Here is a 25,008-nt window from a genome sequence, read left to right as displayed (position 1 = left end):
TAAATAAAAAGGATAGAAAAGCAGCCCAAAAATTCTGGAAACATCTAAATGCAATGAGTAATAAAACTAGGCTAGAACAAAGGTTTATTGTTACAGATGAGGGTATTCGACTAGAAGGGGATGAAGCAATAAAACACATAGGAACAAGGATGACGGAAAAATTTTCAGCAAAGCACGTGGTACATAATTTATCGAAGGAGGATAGACCGGTTACAGCAATAGCTTCACTTGAGCAAGGAGAGTGGGAAAGGGCAGAGAAGAAGGTTCCTAGTGGCACATCAACAGGACCAGATGGTATCCCGATTATGTTGATAAAGAAGTTAGGACCAAAATCCAAGCAAACATTAATACAGGTAGTGAACAAAATGATAGTGGATGAGAAAGTCCCCGATGAATGGCGATTAACTAGAATGAACATGATATATAAGGGAAAGGGGGACAAAGCAGACGTAAGTAACTATCGCCCCATAACAGTGACGTCTGTGGTTTACAGGGTGGTGATGCAAATTATAAAGGATAGACTGCAGGCTTGGGTGGAGAACGAGGGGGTGCTAGGGGAACTACAGAATGGGTTCCGGAAACAAAGGAGGTTGGAGGACAATCTATTTTCATTGACACAGTGTATAGAAATTGCGGAAAAGGAACATAGGCCCTTATTGCTAGCATTTCTGGATATTAGGGGAGCCTATGACAACGTTACTCAGGAGCATTTGTGGGACATATTGGGCACATTGGATGTGGAAAATGGAGTAATTAATCTTTTAAAAGATGTATATAGAGGTAACAGAGTGCTCATAAAATGGGAAAAAAATGTATCAGGGCCTGTAGAGATACAGCGGGGGCTTAGACAAGGATGTCCTCTGTCCCCTTTGTTGTTCATGTTGTACCTGCAAGGTTTGAAGGCCAAGCTAGAGGGGAGCGGACTAGGTTTCAACCTATCTTTTTTCAAGCAAGGGGAATTGATTAAACAGACATTACCGGGACTAATATATGCGGACGATATAGTGATAATGGCTGACAACAAGGAAGACCTGCAGAAGTTGTTAGACATATGCAGTACAGAGGGAGATAGATTAGGCTTCAAGTATAGTAAGGAAAAATCTGCAGTCATGACATTTAATGAAGAGGGCGGCGAGCATAGAATACAGGAGTTCGTGCTAAAGGTGGTGAATGAGTACAAGTATCTTGGGGTGTGGATAAATAACAGTGTTGAGTATCTGACAGACCATGAAAAATATGTAATGAATAAAGCTAGTAGGAATGCAGCTGTCATGAAAAATAGGGCACTGTGGAATTACAATAGGTATGAGGTGGTAAGAGGGATCTGGAAAGGGGTGATGGTCCCTAGCCTGACCTTCGGGAATGCGGTCCTGTGTATGAGGCCAGATGTTCAAGCAAGGCTGGAAATTAGGCAACGGGGAGTAGGGAGGTTAGCTTTGGGAGCACATGGCAATACACCAAATCAGGGGGTACAGGGTGATATGGGATGGGCGTCTTTCGAGAACAGAGAGGCTAGCAGTAAGATAGCATTTGAGGAACGATTGAGCAGGATGGAGGAAAAGCGGTGGGCTAGGAAAGTTTTCAGATACCTGTATATAAAGAATGTTGACACGAAATGGAGAAAGCGAACTAGAAAATTGACAAGCAAATATCTGGACAGCAGTAAGGGGGCAAATCAGCAATTATCGGTTAAGAAAAAGGTTAAAGGAACAGAGAGAGCTTTGTGGAAAACAGGGATGCTGACGAAATCGGCACTAGAAACATACCGGACCTTTAAACAGGAAATTGTCAAAGAAAATATCTATGATAATTGTAGGGGAAGTTCTTTGTTGTTTGAGGACAGGACTGGAGTTTTGCGGACTAAGAAGTATAGAGTCAGGTACCAGGAGATAGACACTTTGTGCATTGCGTGCGGAGAGGAGGAGGAAACGGCTGAACACTTGATATTTTTCTGTAAAGGGCTTCACCCTACAGTGGAAGCCAGCGGGGCTGACTTACTCAAGGCATTGGGGTTTAGGGATAGTGAAGGGAAAGTGGATTTTAAGAGGTTAGAAGTAACCAAGCGAAGGTTATCTGATTGGTGGCTAAAAGCAAGACAGGAGTAAAATTTCACAAGACATGGCTAGGTGGCTTGAGCCACCGCCCGATGTAAAGGGTTCAGCCGTATCCATCCATCCATCGGTAGGGTGGCTAGGCGCGGTAAGCTTCGCCTGGTCAGCCTGGCTCAACCTCTCAGCTGCGTCGGTCTTGCGCACATCGTAGCAGTTGTCAGTGCAGCGTTTTCTCATGCGAGATGCCTCCACCAGCAAGAAAGAAGACCGAGCGTTGGTGCTTTGTGCCTGGGTGTGACACGGGATACAGGAAAACGTCAGAGAAAGTCTCTTTGTTCCGTGCCCCTGCCTGCCAAGAAATGTTGGCCAAGTGGTCTCGAGCGATCCCACGGGCCGACAAGGCGTTGGAGGAGAATTCTGCAGTTTGCGAAAGACACTTCGACTCACGGTACGTAGCCAACATTTTTAGCTGGGCTTGTGGGTGAGACTTATTGGAATGTGGAAAGCGTCTAGAATAAACAGAAGTGTGACACGTGTTATCGGCGTGCTGTGTGACGGTACATAACGCATTGCACGACATTCTCGCAGCATGCCCATCCTGCTCTTTCACGCTAGCTCAAACTGATCACCATGGTATGTTCTTTCTGCTGCCTCTAGGTTTATCGTTCGTGACTTCAAGCACATTATTAATGGAGCTGAGGTCTTGATACCGCGCTCCATTCCTGCCCTCTCAGAAGACGCAGTACCTACTGTATTTCCTAACCTACCGAAATACATAAGCAGAATGCTGCCGAAAGAAAGAAAAAGAAGAAATGCCTCACAAGCTCCTATACCTTCAAAAAGAAGCGGCGCTTGCCTTGACACGACGGAGGAATGCCCCCCGGCAGACGTGGAGGGTGCAGATACACAGCGGGGTGGAATGTCCGAGCCGTTCGCCGAGGAACTATTCATTTTCAATCTGAAACGACCTTCGGAACTGTGGTCACTGCAGAAGCTTAAGCAGAACAACATTGCCTGCTACCAGACTGCAGAATTTGCAAAGGGCGAAACACCGCCTGTTGTGTTTACCAAAATGGTAGTGTTCTGCGTTGGAGAAGGACATGTCAAGTGCAGCATCTTCTTGGCTGGGCAATTTCATAAGGAATGCGATGTGCGGTGTAAAGAACAAGCAGAAGGTGAATTGTCGTACGCAAACAGCCTCACCGTGTGCAGTGGAATTGGCCATACCAATGAGTTTGAGAAGCTAAATATGAACAACATTGGAAGATTATCCGGACATTGCCTGTTCTCATCAGCATGTAACGGATCAGTACCACAACGTATGTTGTTCTGGACTTGAAGGACTGCATACAGCTTATAGAAATTTGTGTACAGTAATGTCTTAACATTGACGACCAGACTGATACATTTTAAATGTCTTTTTTTTTCATTTCAGGTACATCTGCACAGTTACCTAACCGCTGCTTGTCATGCAAAAAGAGCAGAAGCAGTATGAAAGCTCGCTTGCTACGCTGCAAAAAGAAGGCTCGACTCCAGCTTTCAAATGTTGCTGCAAAACGGCTAAAGTATGCCATGCGTACCCTGCAACGGAGGAATAATAAGTTGAACTCTCTGCAAGACGCCCTCAAAAAGATGCAAGAAAAAAACATGGCAATCAAAGCAACCTTTTTTGAGGAAAAGGTTACCCTGAATACTCTTTTTCTTTATTTGAAAAGCATTTACTTTTGTAACTCTGTATATGTTTTTCAACTTAAAGAGCTTCCCAAAAAACAGCAACCCGCTGTGCGTGCATGTTTTGAAGTATCAAGAAGGAACTCCAACCATGGGTACCGTTACAACAAGGAATGGCTACTGGAATGTATCCTCCTAAGGATGAAAAGTCCACGACTGTATGAGCACCTGAGGTCTCATAAAATCTTGGTGCTGCCTAGCCGAGTCTGTCTGCAAAGATACATGAAGGTATTTAAATGTGCCTTTTTTTACATGAACAAAAAGTAACTGCTTTTTCTATTTACAGTGCTTCAAAGCATCGTATGGCTTTAGCACCAAGCTTCTTGGGTGTGTAAAAAAAAAACAGAAGAGCTTGATGGAATTAGGCGCCATGGGGGCTTGCTCATAGATGAGATGAAACTTTCTGCTCACTTGGACATGACAACCTCAACTCATATAGAAGGCTTTGTTGACCTAGGTCAATTCAGTGACCACAGGGACAAATATACGAAAGCTGACCATGGGCTTGTCATTATGTTTCAGCCTTTAGTAGGCAGCTGGACCCAAATAATAGGTAAGAATGTTTGTACAAAATATGTTTATTGATTTCAAACTATAATTTTGTGCTTATATGATGTGCTTCATTTCTCTATAGGTGTATTTGCTTCAAGTGGAAACGTCAAGTCTCAGATGCTTTCAAAAATTGTGTTAGAGGCAACGGTGCTTTGTGAACAAGCTGGTCTTCTAGTTCACTATGTCTGCACAGACGGCGCAACATGGAATCGCTCTATGTGGCACAACCTTGGTGTGTACGGCAATGGGAAGAATGTAAAGTGCAAAGTAACGCACCCCTGTGATGAAGACAGGTTCCTACACTTTATTTCAGATTTCCCGCACCTTGCAAAATGTGTGCGAAACACATTGCTTAAGCAAGGACTCAACACACATCTTGGCCGAGTAAGCTTGCTACATGCTGGTCTATTTTTTATATATATGCCTTGTTTGATTTGCTTTTTTATCGCAAGTAAAATGCGATTTTATACTTCATTACTTATATTACAGGCCCACTGGGAGCATGTTTCCACCATGTGGAAGCTAGACAATAACAGTATGACACTGAAGGTTGCACCAAAGCTTACTCGCAGTCACATTTATCCAAATGGCTTTGACAAGATGCGAGTAGACTTGGCTTTCCATATTTTTAGTAGAGAAGCCGAACATGCCATTTCCTTTTACAAGGAGGATATAGAAAGGATTTATCCAAATGCAGAGCCAACAAGAGCTTTTGTTGATCTGATGGCGAGGCTTATTGAAGCTATGACATCGAGGTTCCCTGCAGAAGCCATGAGGTAATTTTGGTGTGGGGTTTTTCTCTCGCAATGCTGCATGATTTTGTTTTTGGTATTTCAGACCGGGCAGTAGGAAAGAGGCCACCCTTGATGAAGCGCTTCGGTTTCTTGATGAATGGGAGGCTCACGCCAAAGGGCTCGGCTTTCTTAGAGTACTTCTGAGGGGCTGAGGGTGTCTATACATTCTACAAAGCACCTTCTAAAGTACCTTTCAGAAAAGGTCGGCTTTAAGTATATAATGACATCAAGACTGAGCCAAGACCGCTTGGAACAATGCTTCGGCGTTGTCAGGCAAACGAGTGGGGCAAATGATCATCCTACCCCAGCTCAGTTCATTCTGATCATAAGGTATGTAATTTTTACTTGGGTTTTACAGACTGTCAGCATGCTTATATATGTAACAACTGTTCCATGTGCACATCCAGGTGTCTAAGCTTCTACAGTCTGGCAAGGAGCCCTAAGGACGGCAATGTGTCGCCGGATGTCCTCGAGTCATTGCTGTCTGTCGAGGAGGTGCTGGCTGAAAAGGAAAGCCTGGCAGAAGACAGCGTAAAGGCTTTGCCAATTGATGCCATGGAAGTGGCCGCAGACCACCACAGCTATGCTGAGCGGCACAGCGATGCGCGGCTGATCTATTACATTTCAGGCTATGTTGCTAGAAAGCGAGTTCTGACAACCCATTGTGAAGCCTGCAGAGCAGCATGTCTCTGTGATAAAGACAACATTGCAAAAGAACTTCCAGCCGAGGCAACCAATGAGTGGAACCTTGGGGGCCTTTTATATCCCTCAGTGTCGTTTTATAATCTTATCAAGGTCCTTGAAGACAAACTTACATATGCGTTCTGCCGAACGCGCTTGCATGCCGAAGCTGCGGCAGAGATTTTACAGTCTATTAGTGGTATGCCAAAAATTGGTTGCTCTCACCATTCTGTTGCGCTGACAGCATCAGTAGTACGTTTTTATTGCCCCACAAGGATGCACTTTTTGCTCAAGGGCATAAATCAGGAGGGTAGTGAAGGGAAGCGTAAAACACTGAAACCTTGTGTATTGTAGATTTTTTCTGCAAAAGTTTCCCCCCTCATTTGTAAATAAATGTTTTCATGACCAGATATGTGTTGCTTCATTGTCTACAATCGTCGGAGATTGCTTACGTGAGCGTCAAGCTGGCATACATGCTACAGGTTCACAATCGGGGACAACTGGTTTGCGCGTTGGGGCGCCTTCAGCCAACGCGACTGCAGTTTCGAGGTCCTACGGCACGCATTACAACCTGCTCTTCTCGCCGTAGTGGCTGCGTTTCGATGGCGGCGCAACGCAGAGAGTCAGTGCACGTTACAGAAACCCAAGTGGTTGAAATTATTCTGAAACCTTCCACTACGGCGTTCCTCGCATCCTGGGCAGCGTCTCGAAATGTGCACGCACAAAACGCGCTTCTGTACAGCTATGCAATGCAAACTGGGCTTGTGAAGCAGCATATTCCACGGGAATAATGATGCGAGTTGACGAAACATTATTTTATGGTAAAGATTCATTCTTTGACACTCACAAAAAACGCGCGGTAAGCTAAACAAGCCTATTTTCGCCTCGGTGCTAGAAATTTAGCCTACGCGATGCGCTCATTTCGGCTGCTCACCTTACCGCGCCTCTGCCGTCAGCGCCGCCACACGGCATCGGTGCGCGGCGGGGCCAAGCTTCTCCGGCCGGTTTTCACACCTTCCCAAGTCCAGCCACCCTAACTTCGTCAATATAATCTGGCAACATTGGAATAGCAGACGACGGGTACGATTGACGAAACCCTACCCTGGCGGCGTTTTGGCGCCACGGTGTTTTGTGGTTGTTGGTGGTAAAGCCTGTGTGGATTTACTTCTTCTCGTGGCTTAAAACCTCAAAAGAATACCCATGGAAGTGCGATGCTCGGAGCTACCCTCCTTGAAGTGCCTTGCAGGAACCTGAGGCAAGTGGTAAGGCGGGATCGGCAGCCGTAGTGCAGCTTCTACGCACAGTTCCGACCGCATTGGCAGCCCTCACTGCGTGTTGCGTATGGCGGGTCGCAACTCAAGCGGTCAAAGCGTTTCGGCCGATCTTGGTTGTGTCGCTTTCCGTACTTCTCCCGAGGCGTTTCCGTGAGAGTCGCCTCTCCCAGCTGCTGTGCTTGACAGCCTGCAGCGTACATACGTCAGGGAGGGCTTCGAAATTTCCAAGTAATTCCACGAGTTTATCGATAGTTCTCCCGTTGTAAGAATTTACAAGTGCGAATGCTGGGGCATTTGTGAAAGTGAATGCCGGTGCTCAAGCTAGGTTATGCGACTAGAGAATGCAGTCGAAACGGCGAATTTCCTTTTTCGAGGACCATATGCTGTTGATTTTGTGGCGTGTTTTATTGTTTCAGTAATGCTGGCCACGTATTGCGTGCACCGTTTATTTTTGCCAATATTCTATGCAGTAGTGAACCATTTGGTCCAACTTGCTAGTTCATCCAGAAACATCTGTGAATGTTGGATTGCATCGACGGCTGCTTACGTCAAAGTGAAACGCTTTGAAGGTGAGCTTGAAGTTTATCACAGTTGTCGGGAGTAATTTTGGCAGTAGACTAAAAAAATGAGCCTGGTAATGCATAATCCTAGAATGCTATGAGCCAGTCTTTTATAGCGGTAGTGCTATAAGAATTGTTGCAAATTTAATGAGATCTGACTGCGCTGTACGCGGTAAAAAACAGCGCAGCGACGACGGACACGTACGAAGAGAGAAGACATACAAGCACTGTCCGCTGCAATTGAGGTATAGTTGAAATAGCATGGCTACAGGTATGTAAAGATAGGACAAACACAAACATTTACCATGACAGCTTAAGGCCTTTGTGCTTCGAAATGCTTAGGAGAACTGGTGAGACATATGAAACATTGAACAAGGGACACATCCTGTGCTGAACAACTATTTCCTGACAAGGAAGAGCTCAGACCAGAATTATTAATTGACCAAGAAGACTGGGCAAACATAGGTGCAGCAGCAGACTTTGTAATAAAGCTAAAAAAAGTTCTAAAGTTAAGGATGTACATGTTTACACTGCGAAATGGCATAAAGCACAGCCAGAACAGTAGGAGGGTTCTACGAAGGTTTTTTAAATTGCTGAAAACAAAGTAGAAACAAGGTAAAGAATACATTTTGGTGGTTGACGTTGTTGCTAAAAAGTGGGCAGAAGGTGACGGGGAAATAGTAGTCTGAAACTATTCGAAGGAATGGTCAAGGAGAGCTGTTGGCTCAATTTATTGGTATTGATGGCCATTCATTTAAAAGTGCAAAAACAAAAAGCGGACACAAAGAAGCCTTAGTGTCCAGAAAAACAAACAGACCTGAAATTGTGAGCCAGTGCCAGCATTGTACAGGATGACATGTTAGACAAGACCAAGTATAATGACAGCAGATCCTCTGGGTCAGAAGTGAGCCTCTGTTTGGAAAGAGAATGTGAAAACCTGTGAAGAAGGAAACTAAATGAATTCGCAAGAGTGGCAGATCGGGCTAGTTGGTATTTTTCCATAATGCGATACAGCGCGAATAAAGACGGGGACGAAGCGAGACAAGACACCACAGCGCTGACTTCAACTGAATTTTTATTGCGGAAAGGGGATATTTATACAGGAAATGGAAGGGAACGCATGATGCCGCTACTGCTGGAATTGATACGCGGGATAAGATATTTAAAGGCGAAAGGAAGAGGCTGCAACAGCGCACAAGGGTGACTGCTAATAACAAACAACAACGCAGTGCAAGTCAGTGATGAACGATAAGACAAGGCACTGGCATTTTGCAACAAAAACACAAAAACAAGAGCCAAAGGCCCTTAAACCGCAGTACAAGGCGAGGAATGAAACTAGGGAGCAAAAAGCAGGGCACTGACAATTTGCTAGGGGAAAAGAAAGCCAAAAAAAAGGTAATAAAAGATCTAAAACCGTGCGAGAGAGACTTTAAAATTGCAGGGCCAAAAGGGGCAAATAAGTCAGTAAAGCAGCTGAATGGGCTAGTTGGTTTTGCATCTTAGTGAAAAACAGCGCACAAGCAGACACAGACAGAAAGAAGGGGACAAGCGCTGAACTAGCAACTGAGGTTTTATTGAGAAGCATGGCGAAATATATACAGCACAGCATACGCATTCAAGTTGCTAACTATCTCAATTCTGTAGAAGGAAAATCAGTGACGGCCTTTTCTATTGACATCAAGGATTTGTTTTATTCACTCCCGCATGATAGATTAATGTCGTGTGTAGAAACGTGCATTGATAAGGCAGGAGCTGTTGCATTCCAGAATGAGTCGGGTATAGATGTAAGGGGCTTTTTGGAACTATTGCATTTTTATCTGACATCTACATATGTAGACTGGGGAAAAAACACGTATCTACAATAGCAAGGTGTGTGTATAGGCTCATGCATAGCGCCCTTGTTGAGCGATTTATTTCTGGCTGAGTGTGACAATGTGTTGTTAACATGTCTGGACGGCTGCCAAGTTTTAAACGTGGCACGATATGTTGACGACTTTCTGATTATAATAGAAAGGACAGACCGACCTCTTGACGAAACATTCGGGAGCATTCTAAGAATATTCAAGGAGTGTTTAAACCCCCTAACTTTGACCAATGAACTGCCTCTGGATGAAAGCATCCGTTTCTTGGACTTAAGCCTCCGGTTTATGAACAACCATGCCTGTTGGATTTATGATCCTAGGGGAAAAAAGCCGATACTTCCGTACGATTCGGCACACTCGAAATTGGTGAAAAGGGGTATAGCTAAGCTTTGCTTTCGTAAGGCATTAAACAGGTCGTGTTTTCACACAGTTGAGGAAAGCCTACTTAAACAAACTGCCCGTCTAGGTGCGGCTGGCTACCCCAGTGAATTGCTAGTGTCAGTGGCGGAAGGTGTTCTAAAAGAGAAAAAAGCGGAAGGGCAGACGGGATGCAATCAACAAAAGGGACAAAGAGATGATAAACAAAAAGTTGTGGTCATCCCTTATATGCATAAGATCTCGCACAACCTTAAGAAAATAGCCAAGAAGGCCGATGTTAAGGTTGTGTTTTCTGCCCCAGAAAAACTAATAAAACTGTGTAAAGCGACAAATCCAATGAAAAAGCCTCGTCCTGGATGCAAAATCAAACACCAGAATCCTTTTGTTGCATGTGATCAGGGTGTTGTTTATGAAATTAAGTTACCGTGTGGAAGCAGATACATCGGCCAGACCGGTCGGTGTCTTAACGAAAGATTACTGGAGCATAACAACAATGTAAGATCCATTGCTTCATCAGGTTTTCTGGCTAAGCACTGTCACCGTTGCAATCATAAACCTGCCTGCATACCCGACCTTCACGGCTGCAAAATCCTGGCACGAAACAAGTGCACAATAACAAGGGAAATTATCGAGGCTAGGGCGATAGCAAAAGCGGAGGACTCATGTGTCAGCACCCCGTCTATCCTTCTTTCAACAAAAGAGATGGAATTCTTGGATATGCGACGTTAAGCGATGAGTTGGGATGCTGGCTTCTTATCCGCCTTTTATGTGCTGTTTATATGTTTTTTGAATGCGTATGCTGTGCTGTATATATTTCGCCATGCTTCTCAATAAAACCTCAGTTGCTAGTTCAGCGCTTGTCCCCTTCTTTCTGTCTGTGTCTGCTTGTGCGCTGTTTTTCACTAAGGGGCAAATAAAAGGCTGCTCATGACATGGCGGCAAACATACCTGAAAACTACTAAGAGCCAAAAGGTTCTAATATCGCTGAAAATCAAAACCGAATGAAGAAATCACCTAGATGACATCTGGCTCAAATAATCTACTTCTCGTTTCGTCAGGGCGATCGAGGGAGAGCTGACACAGTCCTCTCCTAGTTTCAAGATGTGCAATGCCTCCATAATTTCGCGAGTGCTTTGATGGGCATTTTTATCTAAAACAGTGCAATCTTGAAACAACGGCTTGCAAGGGCGAGACGGACACTTCAAGCAATGCACTCCCAGGTTCCTCTTTGCTGTGTCGCTGACGTCATTAGAGTGCTCCATCAGTCGCTCATTAAGGCACCGACCAGTTTGGCCTATGTAAGCGCTGCCACAACTCAAAGGAATTTTATACACGACACCGACTTTGCAGGATACAAACGGTGAATGGTGTTTGACCGGGCAGGCTGGTTTACGCTCTGCAGGGGCGTTTACTCTGTGGCAGAGCTTGGAGAGCTTGTCAGGAGCCGAAAACACCACTCTAACATCAGCCCGCTTGCCTATTCTCTTCAACCGGTGAGACACCTCGTGCAGGTAAGGAATCACAACAACCTTGTTGTGCTTGTCTGGAACCGCAGCTGCGCGTATGCCTCCCTTAAGCTTCTTCAGGAGGCCTTCTGCTACCGAGATGAGAAGTGTCTTAGGGTAGCCTGCTTTTTCCAGCCTAGAAGACTGTTTGTTAAAGCTGTCACCCATAGAGTGCAGACAAGATTTCTTTAGAGCATTAGTAAAACACAGGTTCGCGATGCCGCGCTTAACAATCTTAGAGTGGGCAGAACTATAAGGAAGCAGGGACTTGCCCCCTCTCGGCTCATACCGCCAGCATAGGTGTCTTTCTACTAGAGAAAGCCTTAAATCAAGGAAGCGTAGTGACCCACTCTCAGGTGTCTCATGTGTCAACATGAGAGGTGACAGGCACTGCTCAAAGGAGGAGAGAACACGAGAAACAGTACAAGGAAAGGAGCAAACATTGTCAGCAAGTAAGACTAAGTAATCGTCTACAAATCTAAAAACTTTTGTGACAACTGAAGGGAGTCGTTCAGCGAGCAGTCGGTCATGATGGGCAAGGTAGATGTCACTGAGGGTGGGAGCAATGCATGAGCCAATGCACACACCGCTTTTCTGAATGTAACTGCTCTCGCCCCATTTAACAAAAGTGGAATTAAGATAGACCATCAACAATTCTAAGAAGCCACCTACCGACATACAGGAGGAATTTTGAAATGCAACCGAGCCGAACGCATCGATGCTACTTTCAACGCAAGACAAAAGCTTGTCATGTGGCAAAGAATAATAAAGATCTTTAATGTCAACCGAGAATGGCATGAGAGCTCTGCAGTTAGATTTCAGGAAGTCAAGAACTTTACTCGAGTCCTTCAGAAGGAAGGGATCATCAAGTGCCAGAACTTTGAGCCTAGACTGAAGGAATTGCCCCAAAGCTTTCTGCCAAGTGCCATTCTCAGTGACAATTACCCTCAATGGGCAGTCTGCTTTATGCGTCTTCGCTGTAAAGAATATGTCCAGACTGGCCTTGGTCAGGCAAGTGGCTCATTATGCTCAGGACTCTGATTTCGCTAGCTGCCTGTCTGAAGGAGTTGAGGTGTTGTCTCGCCACAAATTGAAGGACAAAACTAGGCCCTTCAATCATGTCGTCTCTCACTTAAGAAGCCATGATCTTTCGTTATTAGCAGCTGACAAAGAAGATGGTTTCCTGGTCCTGCCCAAAGACATGTCTGGCACAAAAGCTGTTGATGCTTTGGAATCAGTCTTCGAGCGGTGTGAAAGGGTATCTTTGTCAAGGATAAAATCAAAAGCTAAGCAAATCTGCAGCCGCTTAAATCTAGAAAAACTTGTTACAAGCATAAATGCTGCTGGCAAGGCCAGTCTGGACATATTCTTCACAGCGAAGACGCATAAAGCAGACTGTCCATTGAGGGTAATTGTCACTGAGAATGGCACTTGGCAGAAAGCTTTGGGGCAATTCCTTCAGTCTAGGCTCAAAGTTCTGGCACTTGATGATCCCTTCCTTCTGAAGGACTCGAGTAAAGTTCTTGACTTCCTGAAATCTAACTGCAGAGCTCTCATGCCATTCTCGGTTGACATTGAAGATCTTTATTATTCTTTGCCACATGACAAGCTTTTGTCTTGCGTTGAAAGTAGCATCGATGCGTTCGGCTCGGTTGCATTTTAAAATTCCTCCTGTATGTCGGTAGGTGGCTTCTTAGAATTGTTGACGGTCTATCTTAATTCCACTTTTGTTAAATGGGGCGAGAGCAGTTACATTCAGAAAAGCGGTGTGTGCATTGGCTCATGCATTGCTCCCATCCTCAGTCACATCTACCTTGCCCATCATGACCGACTGCTCGCTGAACGACTCCCTTCAGTTGTCACAAAAGTTTTTAGATTTGTAGACGATTACTTAGTCTTACTTGCTGACAATGTTTGCTCCTTTCCTTGTACTGTTTCTCGTGTTCTCTCTTCCTTTGAGCAGTGCCTGTCACCTCTCATGTTGACACATGAGACACCTGAGAGTGGGTCACTACACTTCCTTGATTTAAGGCTTTCTCTAGTAGAAAGACACTTATGCTGGCGGTATGAGCCGAGAGGGGGCAAGCGCGGCATCGCGAACCTGTGTTTTACTAATGCTCTAAAGAAATCTTGTCTGCACTCTATGGGTGACAGCTTTAACAGTCTTCTAGGCTGGAAAGAGCAGGCTACCCTAAGACACTTCTCATCTCGGTAGCAGAAGGCCTCCTGAAGAAGCTTAAGGGAGGAATACGCGAAGTTGCGGTTCCAGACAAGCACAAAAGGTTGTTGTAATTCCTTACCTGCACGAGGTGTCTCACCGGTTGAAGAGAATAGGCCAGCGGGCTGATGTTAGAGTGGTGTTTTCGGCTCCTGACAAGCTCTCCAAGCTCTGCCACAGAGTAAACGCCCCTGCAGAGCGTAAACCAGCCTGCCCGGTCAAACACTGTTCACCGTTTGTATCCTGCAAAGTCGGTGTCGTGTATAAAATTCCTTTGAGTTGTGGCAGGGCTTACATAGGCCAAACTGGTCGGTGCCTTAATGAGCAACTGATGGAGCACTCTAATGATGTCAGCAACACAGCAAAGAGGAACCTGGGAGTGCATTGCTTGAAGTGTCCGTCTCGCCCTTGCAAGCCGTTGTTTCAAGATTGCACTGTTCTAGATAAAAATGCCCATCAAAGCACTCGCGAAATCATGGAGGCATTGCACATCTTGAAACTAGGAGAGGGCTGTGTCAGCTCTCCCTCCATCGCCCTGACGAAACGAGAAGTAGATTATTTGAGCCAGATGTCATCTAGGTGATTTCTTCATTCGGTTTTGATTTTCAGCGATTTTAGAACCTTTTGGCTCTTAGTAGTTTTCAGGTGTGTTTGCCGCCATGTCATGAGCAGCCTCTTATTTGCCCCTTTTGGCCCTGCAATTTTAAAGTCTCTCTCGCACGGTTTTAGATCTTTTATTACCTTTTTTTTGGCTTTCTTTTCCCCTAGCAAATTGTTAGTGCCCTGCTTTTTGCTCCCTAGTTTCATTTCTCGCCTTGTACTGCTGTTTAAGGCCCTTTGGCTCTTGTTTTTGTTGCAAAATGCTGGTGCCTTGTCTTATCGTTCATCATTGACTTGCACTGCGTTGTTGTTTGTTATTAGCAGTCACCCTTGTGCGCTGTTGCAGCCTCTTCTTTTCGCCTTTAAATATCTTATCCCGCGTATCAATTCCAGCAGTAGCGGCATCATGCGTTCCCTTCCATTTCCTGTATAAATATCCCCTTTCCGCAATAAAAATTCAGTTGAAGTCAGCGCTGTGGTGTCTTGTCTCGCTTCGTCCCCGTCTTTATTCGCGCTGTATCGCATTATGGTAAATGAATTCGCGGCAAGGGAAAATGTGTAGCTTCCCAGGACTTACTCGATAACTGATGTTCCACCTTAGCCAAGGAGAAACAGAGAGAAGCGCTTTAATGAAAAGCACAGAATTTAGTGGTCGGTGTAGAAACAGCATTGACATGCTACTCTGTGTTGAGGGAGAGTTTTCTGAGACAGAGGCTTTGAAGAGAGAAGGGAGTAGAAAAGAGATAGAAAAATGAAGGATGAGGGAAATAAAAAAATGGTCTTATCTATGCAGATGCAACACTGATGGATTCTTGCATGTTGAATGTTTGCTTTCTTTCATTTTAAACCAGCCAGAAGACGCGACACAAAGGAAGAAGCAAACAAGACGAGGCTGGACTAACAACTGAAGTTTTATTGAAAGGAAGAAAACAACGAAGACTCGCACTGAGATGCGCGCGCACATAAGCCGTATCAGTGAAAGGGCACAAAAAAAATTTTTCAATGTCAGGGTCTTACTAACAAGTTATCTAAAAAGGCAAATTCCTTAGCGTGAAGGTTTACCGACGGCTTAGCCACACACGTGTCCTTAGCCTTAGCAATGTAGAAGGCTTCAACTATCTCGCGACAGATTTGTTTTTCATTTCTATAAACTACAGTAGTGTCGCTGAAGTCAGGCGTGCAAAGAGACAGATCATCGTCCGATTTGCATTCTCGAGATTGCACGTGCAACGCCAGATTAGAGTTCGCCTTCCCACCCAGAGAGTTAGAATGCTCCGTCAGGCGCACATTTAGACATCTGCCCGTCTGCCCGTAGTAGCATCGACCACAAGGGAGCGGAACGCGATACACCACATTCTTTCTGCAAGGGGTTGCCGTGTCTTATGTGAAACTGTGCATCGGGAACGATCACTTGATGTTTTATCAAGCCTCCTTTTTACGCTGGCGCACAAGCCTCCTATCTTGTTTTTAGCTGTGAAGATAACGCCAACGTCATACTTCGCCGCAAGTTTCTTGAGTCGGTGTGAAACACCATGGAGGTAGGGAAAGGCGGCCACCTTTTTTCGCCGCACCTCCACGTCAGCATCTTCCGGCCCCGTGTTGCTCTTTCTCAAGCGAGTCAAAACACGTTCAAACAAGCGGGCAAGGTGGGCAGTTGGAAACCCAGCTGCCATTAACTTAGAAACCTGCTGCGAGAATGAGTCCTCAACGCGGTGATGGCAAGACTTACGTAAAGCGGACTTGATGCAAGAGCAACACGGGGCCGGAAGATGCTGACGTGGAGGTGCGGCGAAAAAAGGTGGCCGCCTTTCCCTACCTCCATGGTGTTTCACACCGACTCAAGAAACTTGCGGCGAAGTATGACGTTGGCGTTATCTTCACAGCTAAAAACAAGATAGGAGGCTTGTGCGCCAGCGTAAAAAGGAGGCTTGATAAAACATCAAGTGATCGTTCCCAATGCACAGTGTCACATAAGACACGGCTCACCCCTTGCAGAAAGAATGTGGTGTATCGCGTTCCGCTGCCTTGTGGTCGATGCTACTACGGGCAGATGTCTAAATGTGCGCCTGACGGAGCATTCTAACTCTCTGGGTGGGAAGGCGAACTCTAATCTGGCGTTGCACGTGCAATCTCGAGAATGCAAATCGGACGATGATCTGTCTCTTTGCACGCCTGACTTCAGCGACACTACTGTAGTTTATAGAAATGAAAAACAAATCTGTCGCGAGATAGTTGAAGCCTTCTACATTGCTAAGGCTAAGGACACGTGTGTGGCTAAGCCGTCGGTAAACCTTCACGCTAAGGAATTTGCCTTTTTAGATAACTTGTTAGTAAGACCCTGACATTGAAAAATTTTTTGTGTGCCCTTTCACTGATACGGCTTATGTGCGCGCGCATCTCAGTGCGAGTCTTCGTTGTTTTCTTCCTTTCAATAAAACTTCAGTTGTTAGTCCAGCCTCGTCTTGTTTGCTTCTTCCTTTGTGTCGCGTCTTCTGGCTGGTTTAAAATGAATACTTACCAACTCGCCCAGTCCTCAACCTTGTTGCTTTCTTTCTTTGTGCTTTAGATGTTCTCTGATATCATAAATATTTTATTTATCTACTTATTTATTTTTTTGCTCGAGATGTTTTCCTAATTGCTCAATATTAGTGCATAATTCTATATGATATGCACAGTATATAATGACATGTCTTACTTCAGTGTTTTATGGGGAATTTCTTTTTTTTTTGTACGCGTTCGGTGATTCACCGTGCTGCCTGGACAACCAACAAGCATGCTGTGCTTAGCATGGACAGAAAAAGAAAACTCTTGTACCAAGCGAGAGTGAATAAATTTTTATTTGATTTGATGTGCAGATACAGTTAGAATGCAGACCTGTCTGAAATAGTCACAGAATAATGTAATAAAAGCAGGAGGTAACACAGCTACATAGGGTACTGAGGAACTCTTGTAGAAATTAAGTATCTTGTTTTGAAGTGCTGAAATTTGAAAGCTTAGACAAGGTATCATAGGCATAGGATAATAGAAGGGTGGAGAGTTGGGCTTGTTGGTTCAAGATCATGGTAGAAACAGCACTGACACAGGACGAAACAAGAACAAAGCACAGGTGCTGACTATACTGGTGTTTATTTCAGAAATATATAGTGCCACCCTTTGAAAACACAAACAGAATCAAGTGCTGCGCAAAAAGAGGGCAAAATAAAAGGCACATGCTGAGCTCGTGAGAAATGAAACCTGAGAAGAGAGGAACCGGCAAAAAAGGGTGAACGGGAGTACCAAAAAGGTGAACAGGTGATAACAAACAACAAAAACAAAATCAGGATTAAAGGAGAGTAACAACTTGTGGCAGGCGCATGTCAAGGATGGAAACAGGACATGAGGCGACATAAAAGGCTGATCGGCTGAAAACAAACGAGAGAAACAACAGCAAGAGTAAAGACATGTTAGACAGGTAGCTAGCGAGTATAATGACCGTGATGCTCAAGAAAGCGATTTCTTTCAGAAGCAGTGTGATAGACAGTGCACTAACACAACTATGATCTTTTCTCTTGATGACAAAGGTTTCCCAAATTTTTCGTGCATGCTGGCTGAAATATTTCTTGATGCAGGTTTTGTCAAGGAGGGGAGAGCATTTGCATTTGACGCGATGAATGACTAGGTTGGACCTGGTAGTTGCATTTCGAGAATTTGCATGCTTGCGCAACCTGTCTTTAATGCATCTTCCGGTCTGGCCTGCATAGGGCCTGCCACAGGAAAGTGGAATTTCATGCTCAGCGTTTTTCTTGATACATACTTAAGCGAAAATAGTGTAAAAGACAAGGACAAGGAAAGAAAACAACAGGACCAGCGCTAACTCACGACTGAAGGTTTATTCACAATAAGCAAGGAATATAAAGTGCGCAAATGGAATCGAGGAAACGAACTTCACTGTCATGCAGGCAAACCGACGGGCTGCTAACGCACAATCTAGTTTTTTTCTTTATGTAGAAAGCCTCCATAATCTCCCTAGTTAACTGCGTTGGGTGACTGTATAATACATCACTGTGATGAAAAGTAGGGATGCAAGAGTTGCAGTCTCTAATGTGATCAACTAGATTAGTAGGTTTATTAGCCTCCAATGTACTAGCATGCTCAGTCAGGCGCGTGTTAATACAACGACCCGTCTGGCCAATGTATACTTGTCCGCAGGAAAAAGGAATTTTATAGACAACTCCTTCAGAGCATGGAACATACTTAGTTTTATGTTGAATTCTATCGGTACTTTGGGATTCATTTTGTTTTTCAGCCTGTCTTTCCACCATAGCACACAACCTTTTAAGGCTTTTAGGAGCTCAAAAGACAACCCCTATTTTATACCTGTTCGCCACTTTTTTCAGGTTATGTGAAAGCTGGTGTACATACAGGAGAACTACAACCTTATTCCTTTCCTTCACTACGTCTGACCCAGGCACAGCAGCCGAATTCTGAAGTTTTTTGGCTATCTTGCTGCAGCCCAACAAGATGGCATCATTCGGGCAACCTGCTTCTCTTGATCTTTTAGCCTGTTCGTTGAAGCTCTTATTAATCAAATGGTCACAAAGCAAATCATTTGGACAAAGCAAAAAACAACGATGAGACAACAATTTCGGTTTTTACTGTTTTAGAATGATGTGACTTTCTTGCACTGTAGTTTTTCTTACTCTGTATGAATGGATTCTGGTGTTTTTTCATGCATTCAGTTCGTTCAGTATCTTCACAGTATCTTCAGTGCTTGCGAAAAATGACAACCGTACATCAATTACAAATTATACATTTTGTTACAGGTTCTATTTACAAATAATATTTACAAGGCAGGTCGAGAGGAGCCTGGTGCGCCGGCGGCAGGATCCTTGACTTCCTCTTCTACTTCCAGCCGCCGCACGTCTTCTTTATTCCTCAGAGCCCATGCGCAGCACGTGACATTTCCCCGTTCGCAGACGAAGCCCTCTGGGCCAGTCAATCAATCGGGGTCCCGAGAGTGGAATGGCTTCAGCCGTGCGACATGCACGACCTGGGTTGTCCTTGAGCGGCTTCCTTGCGTTGATTGGGGAGAGATGACATGGTTGAGGTCATTGAGGCGAGCAACAACGATGAACGGGCCTGTGTAGTGGGATAGCAGCTTTTCTGATAAGCCACGCTTGCGTAGGGGCGTCCACAACCATACAACGTCACCGGGGAGGTAGGAGACATCCTTGCACCGGCAGTCATAACGCTGCTTAGAGCGATGCTGTGATGCCAAGGTGCGTATCCGGGCAATCCGACGGGCTTCTTCAGCGCGACATAAAGTGTTGGCAATAGAAGGCTCGGTGTCGAGAGAGAAAGGTAAGATGCTGTCGAGGGAGCTTCGAGGCGGACGGGCATAAAGAAGGAAGAATGGGCTGTAACCAGTTATTTCATGCCTCGACGTGTTATAGGCGTATGTAATGAAGGGAAGCACGTCGTCCCAGTTCTTATGGCGGGAATCGACATACATGGCCAGCATGGTCGTGAGTGTCCGATTGGTACGTTCAACCAGTCTATTAGTCTGGGGGTGGTACGGCGTCGAGTGGCGAAAATGGCATGAACTAAGACGCAGAAGCTCTTCCACAACGTCTGCCATAAACTGGCGACCGCGGTCACTGATAACAACTCGAGGAGGTCCATGCCGGAGGATGACAGCACGAAGAAGGAAGAGCGAGACCTCAGCAGCGGTGGCGCAAGGTAGGGCGGCGGTCTCACAGTAACGGGTGTGGTGATCAACGCACACTATAATCCAGCGGTTACCATTGGACGAGCGGGGAAACGGACCGAGCAGATCGAGTCCAACTTGTTCATATGGCGTGCTTGGAGGTGGCAAAGGATGCAGGCGTCCAGGCGGAGAAGTCGTGGGAAGCTTGAACCGCTGACACTGCACGCAGGTGGCCACGTAGCGCTGAACCATGTGACGCATTTTTGGCCAGTAAAAACGTTCCTTGATGCGGTTAAGGGTCCTGGCAAACCCCAAGTGCCCATCCGTGACGTCATCGTGCATTGCCTGCAGAACAGAGGAGTACAGAGTAGCCGGAACGACGAGGAGAAAGCGCGCACCTCCAGGCGAGTAATTCGTTCTGTAGAGTAAACCGTCGCGAACGCAGAAAGGGCTTGCGGATGTCGGGTCACGGGCTTCGGCAAAAAGCGGCGCCAAGTGCTGATCCTTGCGTTGTTCCATCTGGAAAGTGCCAAGATCTGGAAACTCTTGGGAAATGGCAGCGAGATAGTCATCGAAGTTTTCATCATCGGAAGTAGTAACCGGGAGCGGCAGCCGCGAGAGGCAATCTGCGTCGGCGTGTTGGCGGCCACTTTTGTAAGACACTTTGAAGTTAAACTCTTGGAGGCGTAACGCCCAGCGGGCCAACCGACCGCAGGGGTCGCGTAGATTGACCAGCCAGCACAGAGAGTGATGGTCTGTGACGACTGTAAAAGCACGTCCATAAAAATACGAACGAAACCGTTGTACGCCGAAAACAACGGCGAGACACTCTTGCTCTGTTACAGTGTAATTGCGTTCCGACTTGCTGAGGGTGCGACTTGCATAAGCGACAACGTGTTGATTGCCCTCATGGCGTTGGATAAGCACAGCACCCACGCCGATGCCGCTGGCGTCAGTGTGGAGTTCAGTCGGTGCTGTCGGGCAGAAATGACGCAATATTGGCCGCGAGGTGAGGAGAAGCTTGAGCTGCCGAAACGCGGAGTCGCATTCGGGAGTCCAGTGGAAAGGGGTGTCTTTCTGCAGGAGACTTGTAAGCGGGTAGGCTAAATCAGAAAACTTGGGAACGAAACGCCGAAAATATGAGCAAAGTCCTAGGAAACTCCTGAGCTCTTTCACTGATTTGGGTTCTTTGACACTGCTTACAGCTTCAACCTTCTGCGGGTCGGGTCTGAGGCCATCCTTGTCAACGAGATGACCAAGCACAGTAATTTGGCGTTCACCGAAGCGACACTTCTTCGAGTTCAGCACGAGGCCCGCTCTCTCTATGCAGTCTAGGACAATGACTAAGCGGCTGTTATGTTCGGCGAAGGTCCTACCAAAAATAACAACATCGTCCAGATAACACATGCAAACTTGCCACTTCAGGCCACGTAAAAGCGTATCCATAAATCGTTCAAAAGTGGCAGGAGCGTTGCAAAGGCCGAAAGGCATAACATTAAATTCATACAACCCGTCAGGTGTCACGAATGCTGTCTTCTCTTTGTCTTGCGGGTGCATCGGGATCTGCCAGTACCCGGACCGTAGATCCACCGAGGAAAAGTAGGAGGCTGAGTGGAGGCAGTCAATGGCATCATCAACGCGCGGGAGCGGGTAAACATTCTTCTTTGTGACAGTGTTAAGCCGGCGGTAGTCGACACAAAATCGCCAAGTGCCATCTTTCTTTTTGACAAGGATCACTGGAGCAGCCCACGGGCTTGAAGATTCCTGAATGATGCCGCGGTGCAACATGTCACGGACTTGTTCATCGATTATCTGACGTTCGGAAGGCGAGACGCGGTATGGCTTCTGGCGAATCGGCTGTGCAGATCCAGTATTGATCATGTGATGGGTACGGGAAGCTGGAATCGGCGGTGGTTGGTCGCGAGCAAAGTCAAACACGTCCGCATGCTTCATAAGAACGGCCACTAGTACCTGGCGGTCGCTAGTGGGTAGGGATTTGTTGACCATGGCTAGGAATTGAAAGTCGCTCAGATCGCGGCGTCTAGTTGGACGAGACACGTTGTCAGTGATCGCGGCAACTCGTACAGAAAAACGTTCTTCAAAGCCAGCAAGTTTTAAACCACATGGCAATACTGCAGGTTCGTTGGAATGATTCACAGTCCAAAGAGTGGCATGGCCCTTGGTCACATGGACGACGCTGCAGGGTACTAGCACACTTTTCTTTGCACAGTTAAGGGAACAAGGTTCCACCGCAGCATCGAAGGCATCAGAAATCGTGCTCGAGGACACAACGGGAACGAATATGGCAGACATTGCTGGAACGACGGTATCTTCAGAGACAGAAAACACTTGGGCAACCACTGGCGAGTCTTCTATGAGAGCTGACCGAAGGCCAGGACTTAACGATATGTCACCACTGCGGAAATCGAGAGTAGCGCCGCACTGGTGCAAAAAGTCAATACCGAGGATGATGTCATGCGTAGAACGAGGGAGCACCGTGAATTCAGTTCGGAACATGTGGCCAGCGATCACTACATTCACAAAACAAATACCAATCGGAACCAATGATTCTCCCCCTACACCCCGGAATATAACAGCACGATCCCAAGCGAACATTATTTTACGACCCAGACGGTTCTTGAAAGTTGAACTCATTACTGACACCGTGGCACCAGTGTCCACTAAGGCCATGACGCAAATACCGTCCACTAAAACTTCAAGGCGGTTCCTTAACATAACAATGGGCAGAGGAATTGGCACTATCGATGATCCGGCGACCGCACCTCCATCGGCCGCACACGCTAGTTTCCCGGGGACGGTGGGGAACGACGTTGGGGGGAAGGCGAGCGGCGAGAGCGGTGCGAAGGTGGAGTCAGACTTCGGTCAGAGGCAGGGGAGTCGTTCCGTGGTGGCGCGTAACTGGATGGGCGCTGAGACGATGTGAAGACACGGTCATGAACAGGCGCATTGAAACTCAGAACTCAGACGAGGGTTCGACCATTGGCGCTGGGAGCGCAACCAGGACAGGGACACAAAGAACAGAGACAAACACGAGCGCTAACTTGCAACTGATTTATTGAGGTAACCACGACGGCATATGAACCACAGGCCTGCGCAGTGCCTAACAAGACACTTGGAAACTGCCAATGGAAAAAGTCTCTTTTTCTTTTTCTTTTTCTAACTCTTTTAAAGTACACCAATTAGCCCGATCCGCCACTCTTCTGAACTACGTGTCTAGTTCAACAAACACTTTCCTCAATGGTTCATGTAAAGCGCTTGTCCATGTCTGTTCCCTCTTTGTGTTCTTTTAGTGCTTGCGAAAAATGATACATAGGGAACTACAACTCTGCGCGATCGTTCAGTGTCCTGACGTTTCTTTGAATAGTCACGCACCGTCGTCGTTTTCTATGTGCTCGGTGTACCCCACAAGCTCAAGGAGATAAAAGCTAAGGTTGGAATTTGCGTAATTTTTTCTGCTCCCAACAAACATGGTGCCATGGTGCTTTGCGTAAATGCATGAACAGTGAAGATACTGACCGAATTGAATGCATGAAAAAACGCCAGAATCTATTTGTACAGTGCAAGAAAAATGTTGTGTACGAAATTCCAATTTCCTGTGGCAGGTCCTATGTAGGCCTACAATGCATCTGTGTGAGACAAGTAGTCATGGCAGACTCGAGTCCTGAGAGAAATTAGCAGGTGAGTAATGACCAAAACATGCAGACATAACATAAAGGGTAGAGATGGGGTGATTACGGTATGGTGAGGCACGGAAAAGAAAATGATGGACGCAGCATTAGGAGAAGCAGCATTGAGCAGTTGTTGGAGTGAGAGGCTCAGTAGCTGGGTCATTCCATGCCAAACGTCCCAGACGTTGCACTCTACCACCTTTAGTTTGTTCAAAAAAATTAATGGAAACTTATCCTAATGTGTGTAAACAAAGCCAGAAATATCTTTTCCGAAAAAAATTTAGTCGTGAGGCGAGGGCAGTTTGAATATTTAGAACAGGCGAAAAACCAGGCACTGCTGAATAATGAATAAAAAATTCAAATTTATAGAAAATACTTCACAATTTTTTTCACTGACATTTTCACATATTTTGCCTTTTGATAATTCGGAGCATGCAGCTTTATACGACATAAATATTTTTTAAAATCGAAAAAAGTATGAAAACGTGCCATATTTGTCATTTTTTCTTTTAAATATCAACTTGCTCTCGGAAATTCTGAAATAGCCGTTTTGTTTCTTTAGATGTCTAGTACTTATAAAAAATGTTAGAGGTGATGAAACTGCATACATCGAGGTAAAAAAAATATTAAAGTTGCAAAAAGTGCATTTTGAGCGAAAAATGCTTGTTAATTTCACCCTGAGGTGGTCCAGGAAAAAATGCAAACAATAGCGGGTTACTTAGAAAAGTTTATTGCCTTTCATTTCTGAAATTTTTATTGACGTAATTTTTCTTTAGAGCGAGAATAGAATTTTTGAAGTTGAGCTCTCGCACCACAAGTTGCATCGCCTCTTAAGTTAACGCCTCTTCACCACAGAACATGGCACCTGCAATGGCACGACACTGATGACCAGATAACAACGTCAGTTTGGTGTCGTTCGCTGTCATGCATTTTTAGGGTTGAAGCTAAAGAAGATATCGCGTCACATTTGGCGGATGGCATGCACTAAACGAGATCATTTTCGCCTTCGAAGTTCGAACAGACCCGCTTTGGTGCAGGGCAGCCAAGAGAAGGAAAGCAAGTGTATTCACTGTGCTGTCTCGCATGGACTATGAGGAGGAATGACCAGCTGGCATGGCAGGCATATCACAAGTGCTTTATCCATATCCGAGTAACATCGCGGAGAGCGCACGCCTCGGAGCACATGTGAAGGTGCGAAGTGCACACCGTAGCCTGTGGGGAGTAACGCAAGGCGCGCTGGCGGTGTACGCTGCCCCGTCGTGCTTAAGTGCTTCGCCAGCATAGTGGCTCGTCTACAGTTGTCACCAGAATATTAATGAAGAAATTGCACCACTTAAATCAAATACAACAAAGACATCATGTCATGAGCCTCTTACAGCCACAAGGGTCAGGTACCATGTGGTGCTACTGCATCGCGAATAGTTCAA

General features: G+C 45.8%; 1 protein-coding gene and 1 pseudogene across 11 annotated transcripts in view; both read left to right on the top strand.

The window, feature by feature from the left end:
* The first annotated feature begins 2,195 nt into the window (after window positions 1-2,195).
* On the top strand, window positions 2,196-5,297 carry LOC144112576 (uncharacterized; annotated as a pseudogene). The gene is made up of 8 exons (XR_013310323.1): window positions 2,196-2,499; window positions 2,709-3,370; window positions 3,487-4,010; window positions 4,069-4,335; window positions 4,417-4,566; window positions 4,648-4,718; window positions 4,824-5,110; window positions 5,172-5,297. The product of XR_013310323.1 is annotated as an uncharacterized LOC144112576 (transcript).
* Window positions 5,298-6,889: 1,592 nt separating this feature from the next.
* Window positions 6,890-25,008, top strand: part of LOC144112578 (uncharacterized) — a 57,043-nt gene continuing 38,924 nt past the window's right edge. For 5 of the 10 annotated variants that reach the window (XR_013310328.1, XR_013310324.1, XR_013310326.1 and 2 more), the window contains exon 1: window positions 6,890-7,071. Coding sequence is in view for 1 of the 10 variants with exons in the window: in XM_077645379.1 (XP_077501505.1) it covers window positions 7,021-7,071 (51 nt within the window). In the remaining 9 variants the exon portion in view is untranslated. Of the gene's footprint in view, window positions 7,072-7,553; window positions 7,653-23,515; window positions 23,592-25,008 lie in introns of all 10 variants that reach the window. The other 5 variants (XR_013310325.1, XR_013310327.1, XR_013310330.1 and 2 more) reach the window with 2 other exon arrangements.

The sequence above is a fragment of the Amblyomma americanum genome, unplaced genomic scaffold (assembly GCF_052857255.1).
Source record: "Amblyomma americanum isolate KBUSLIRL-KWMA unplaced genomic scaffold, ASM5285725v1 scaffold_425, whole genome shotgun sequence".
Lineage (NCBI taxonomy): Eukaryota > Metazoa > Arthropoda > Arachnida > Ixodida > Ixodidae > Amblyomma > Amblyomma americanum.
Note: the sequence above shows the minus strand (reverse complement) of the source record. Positions and strands in the feature narration are given on the sequence as shown.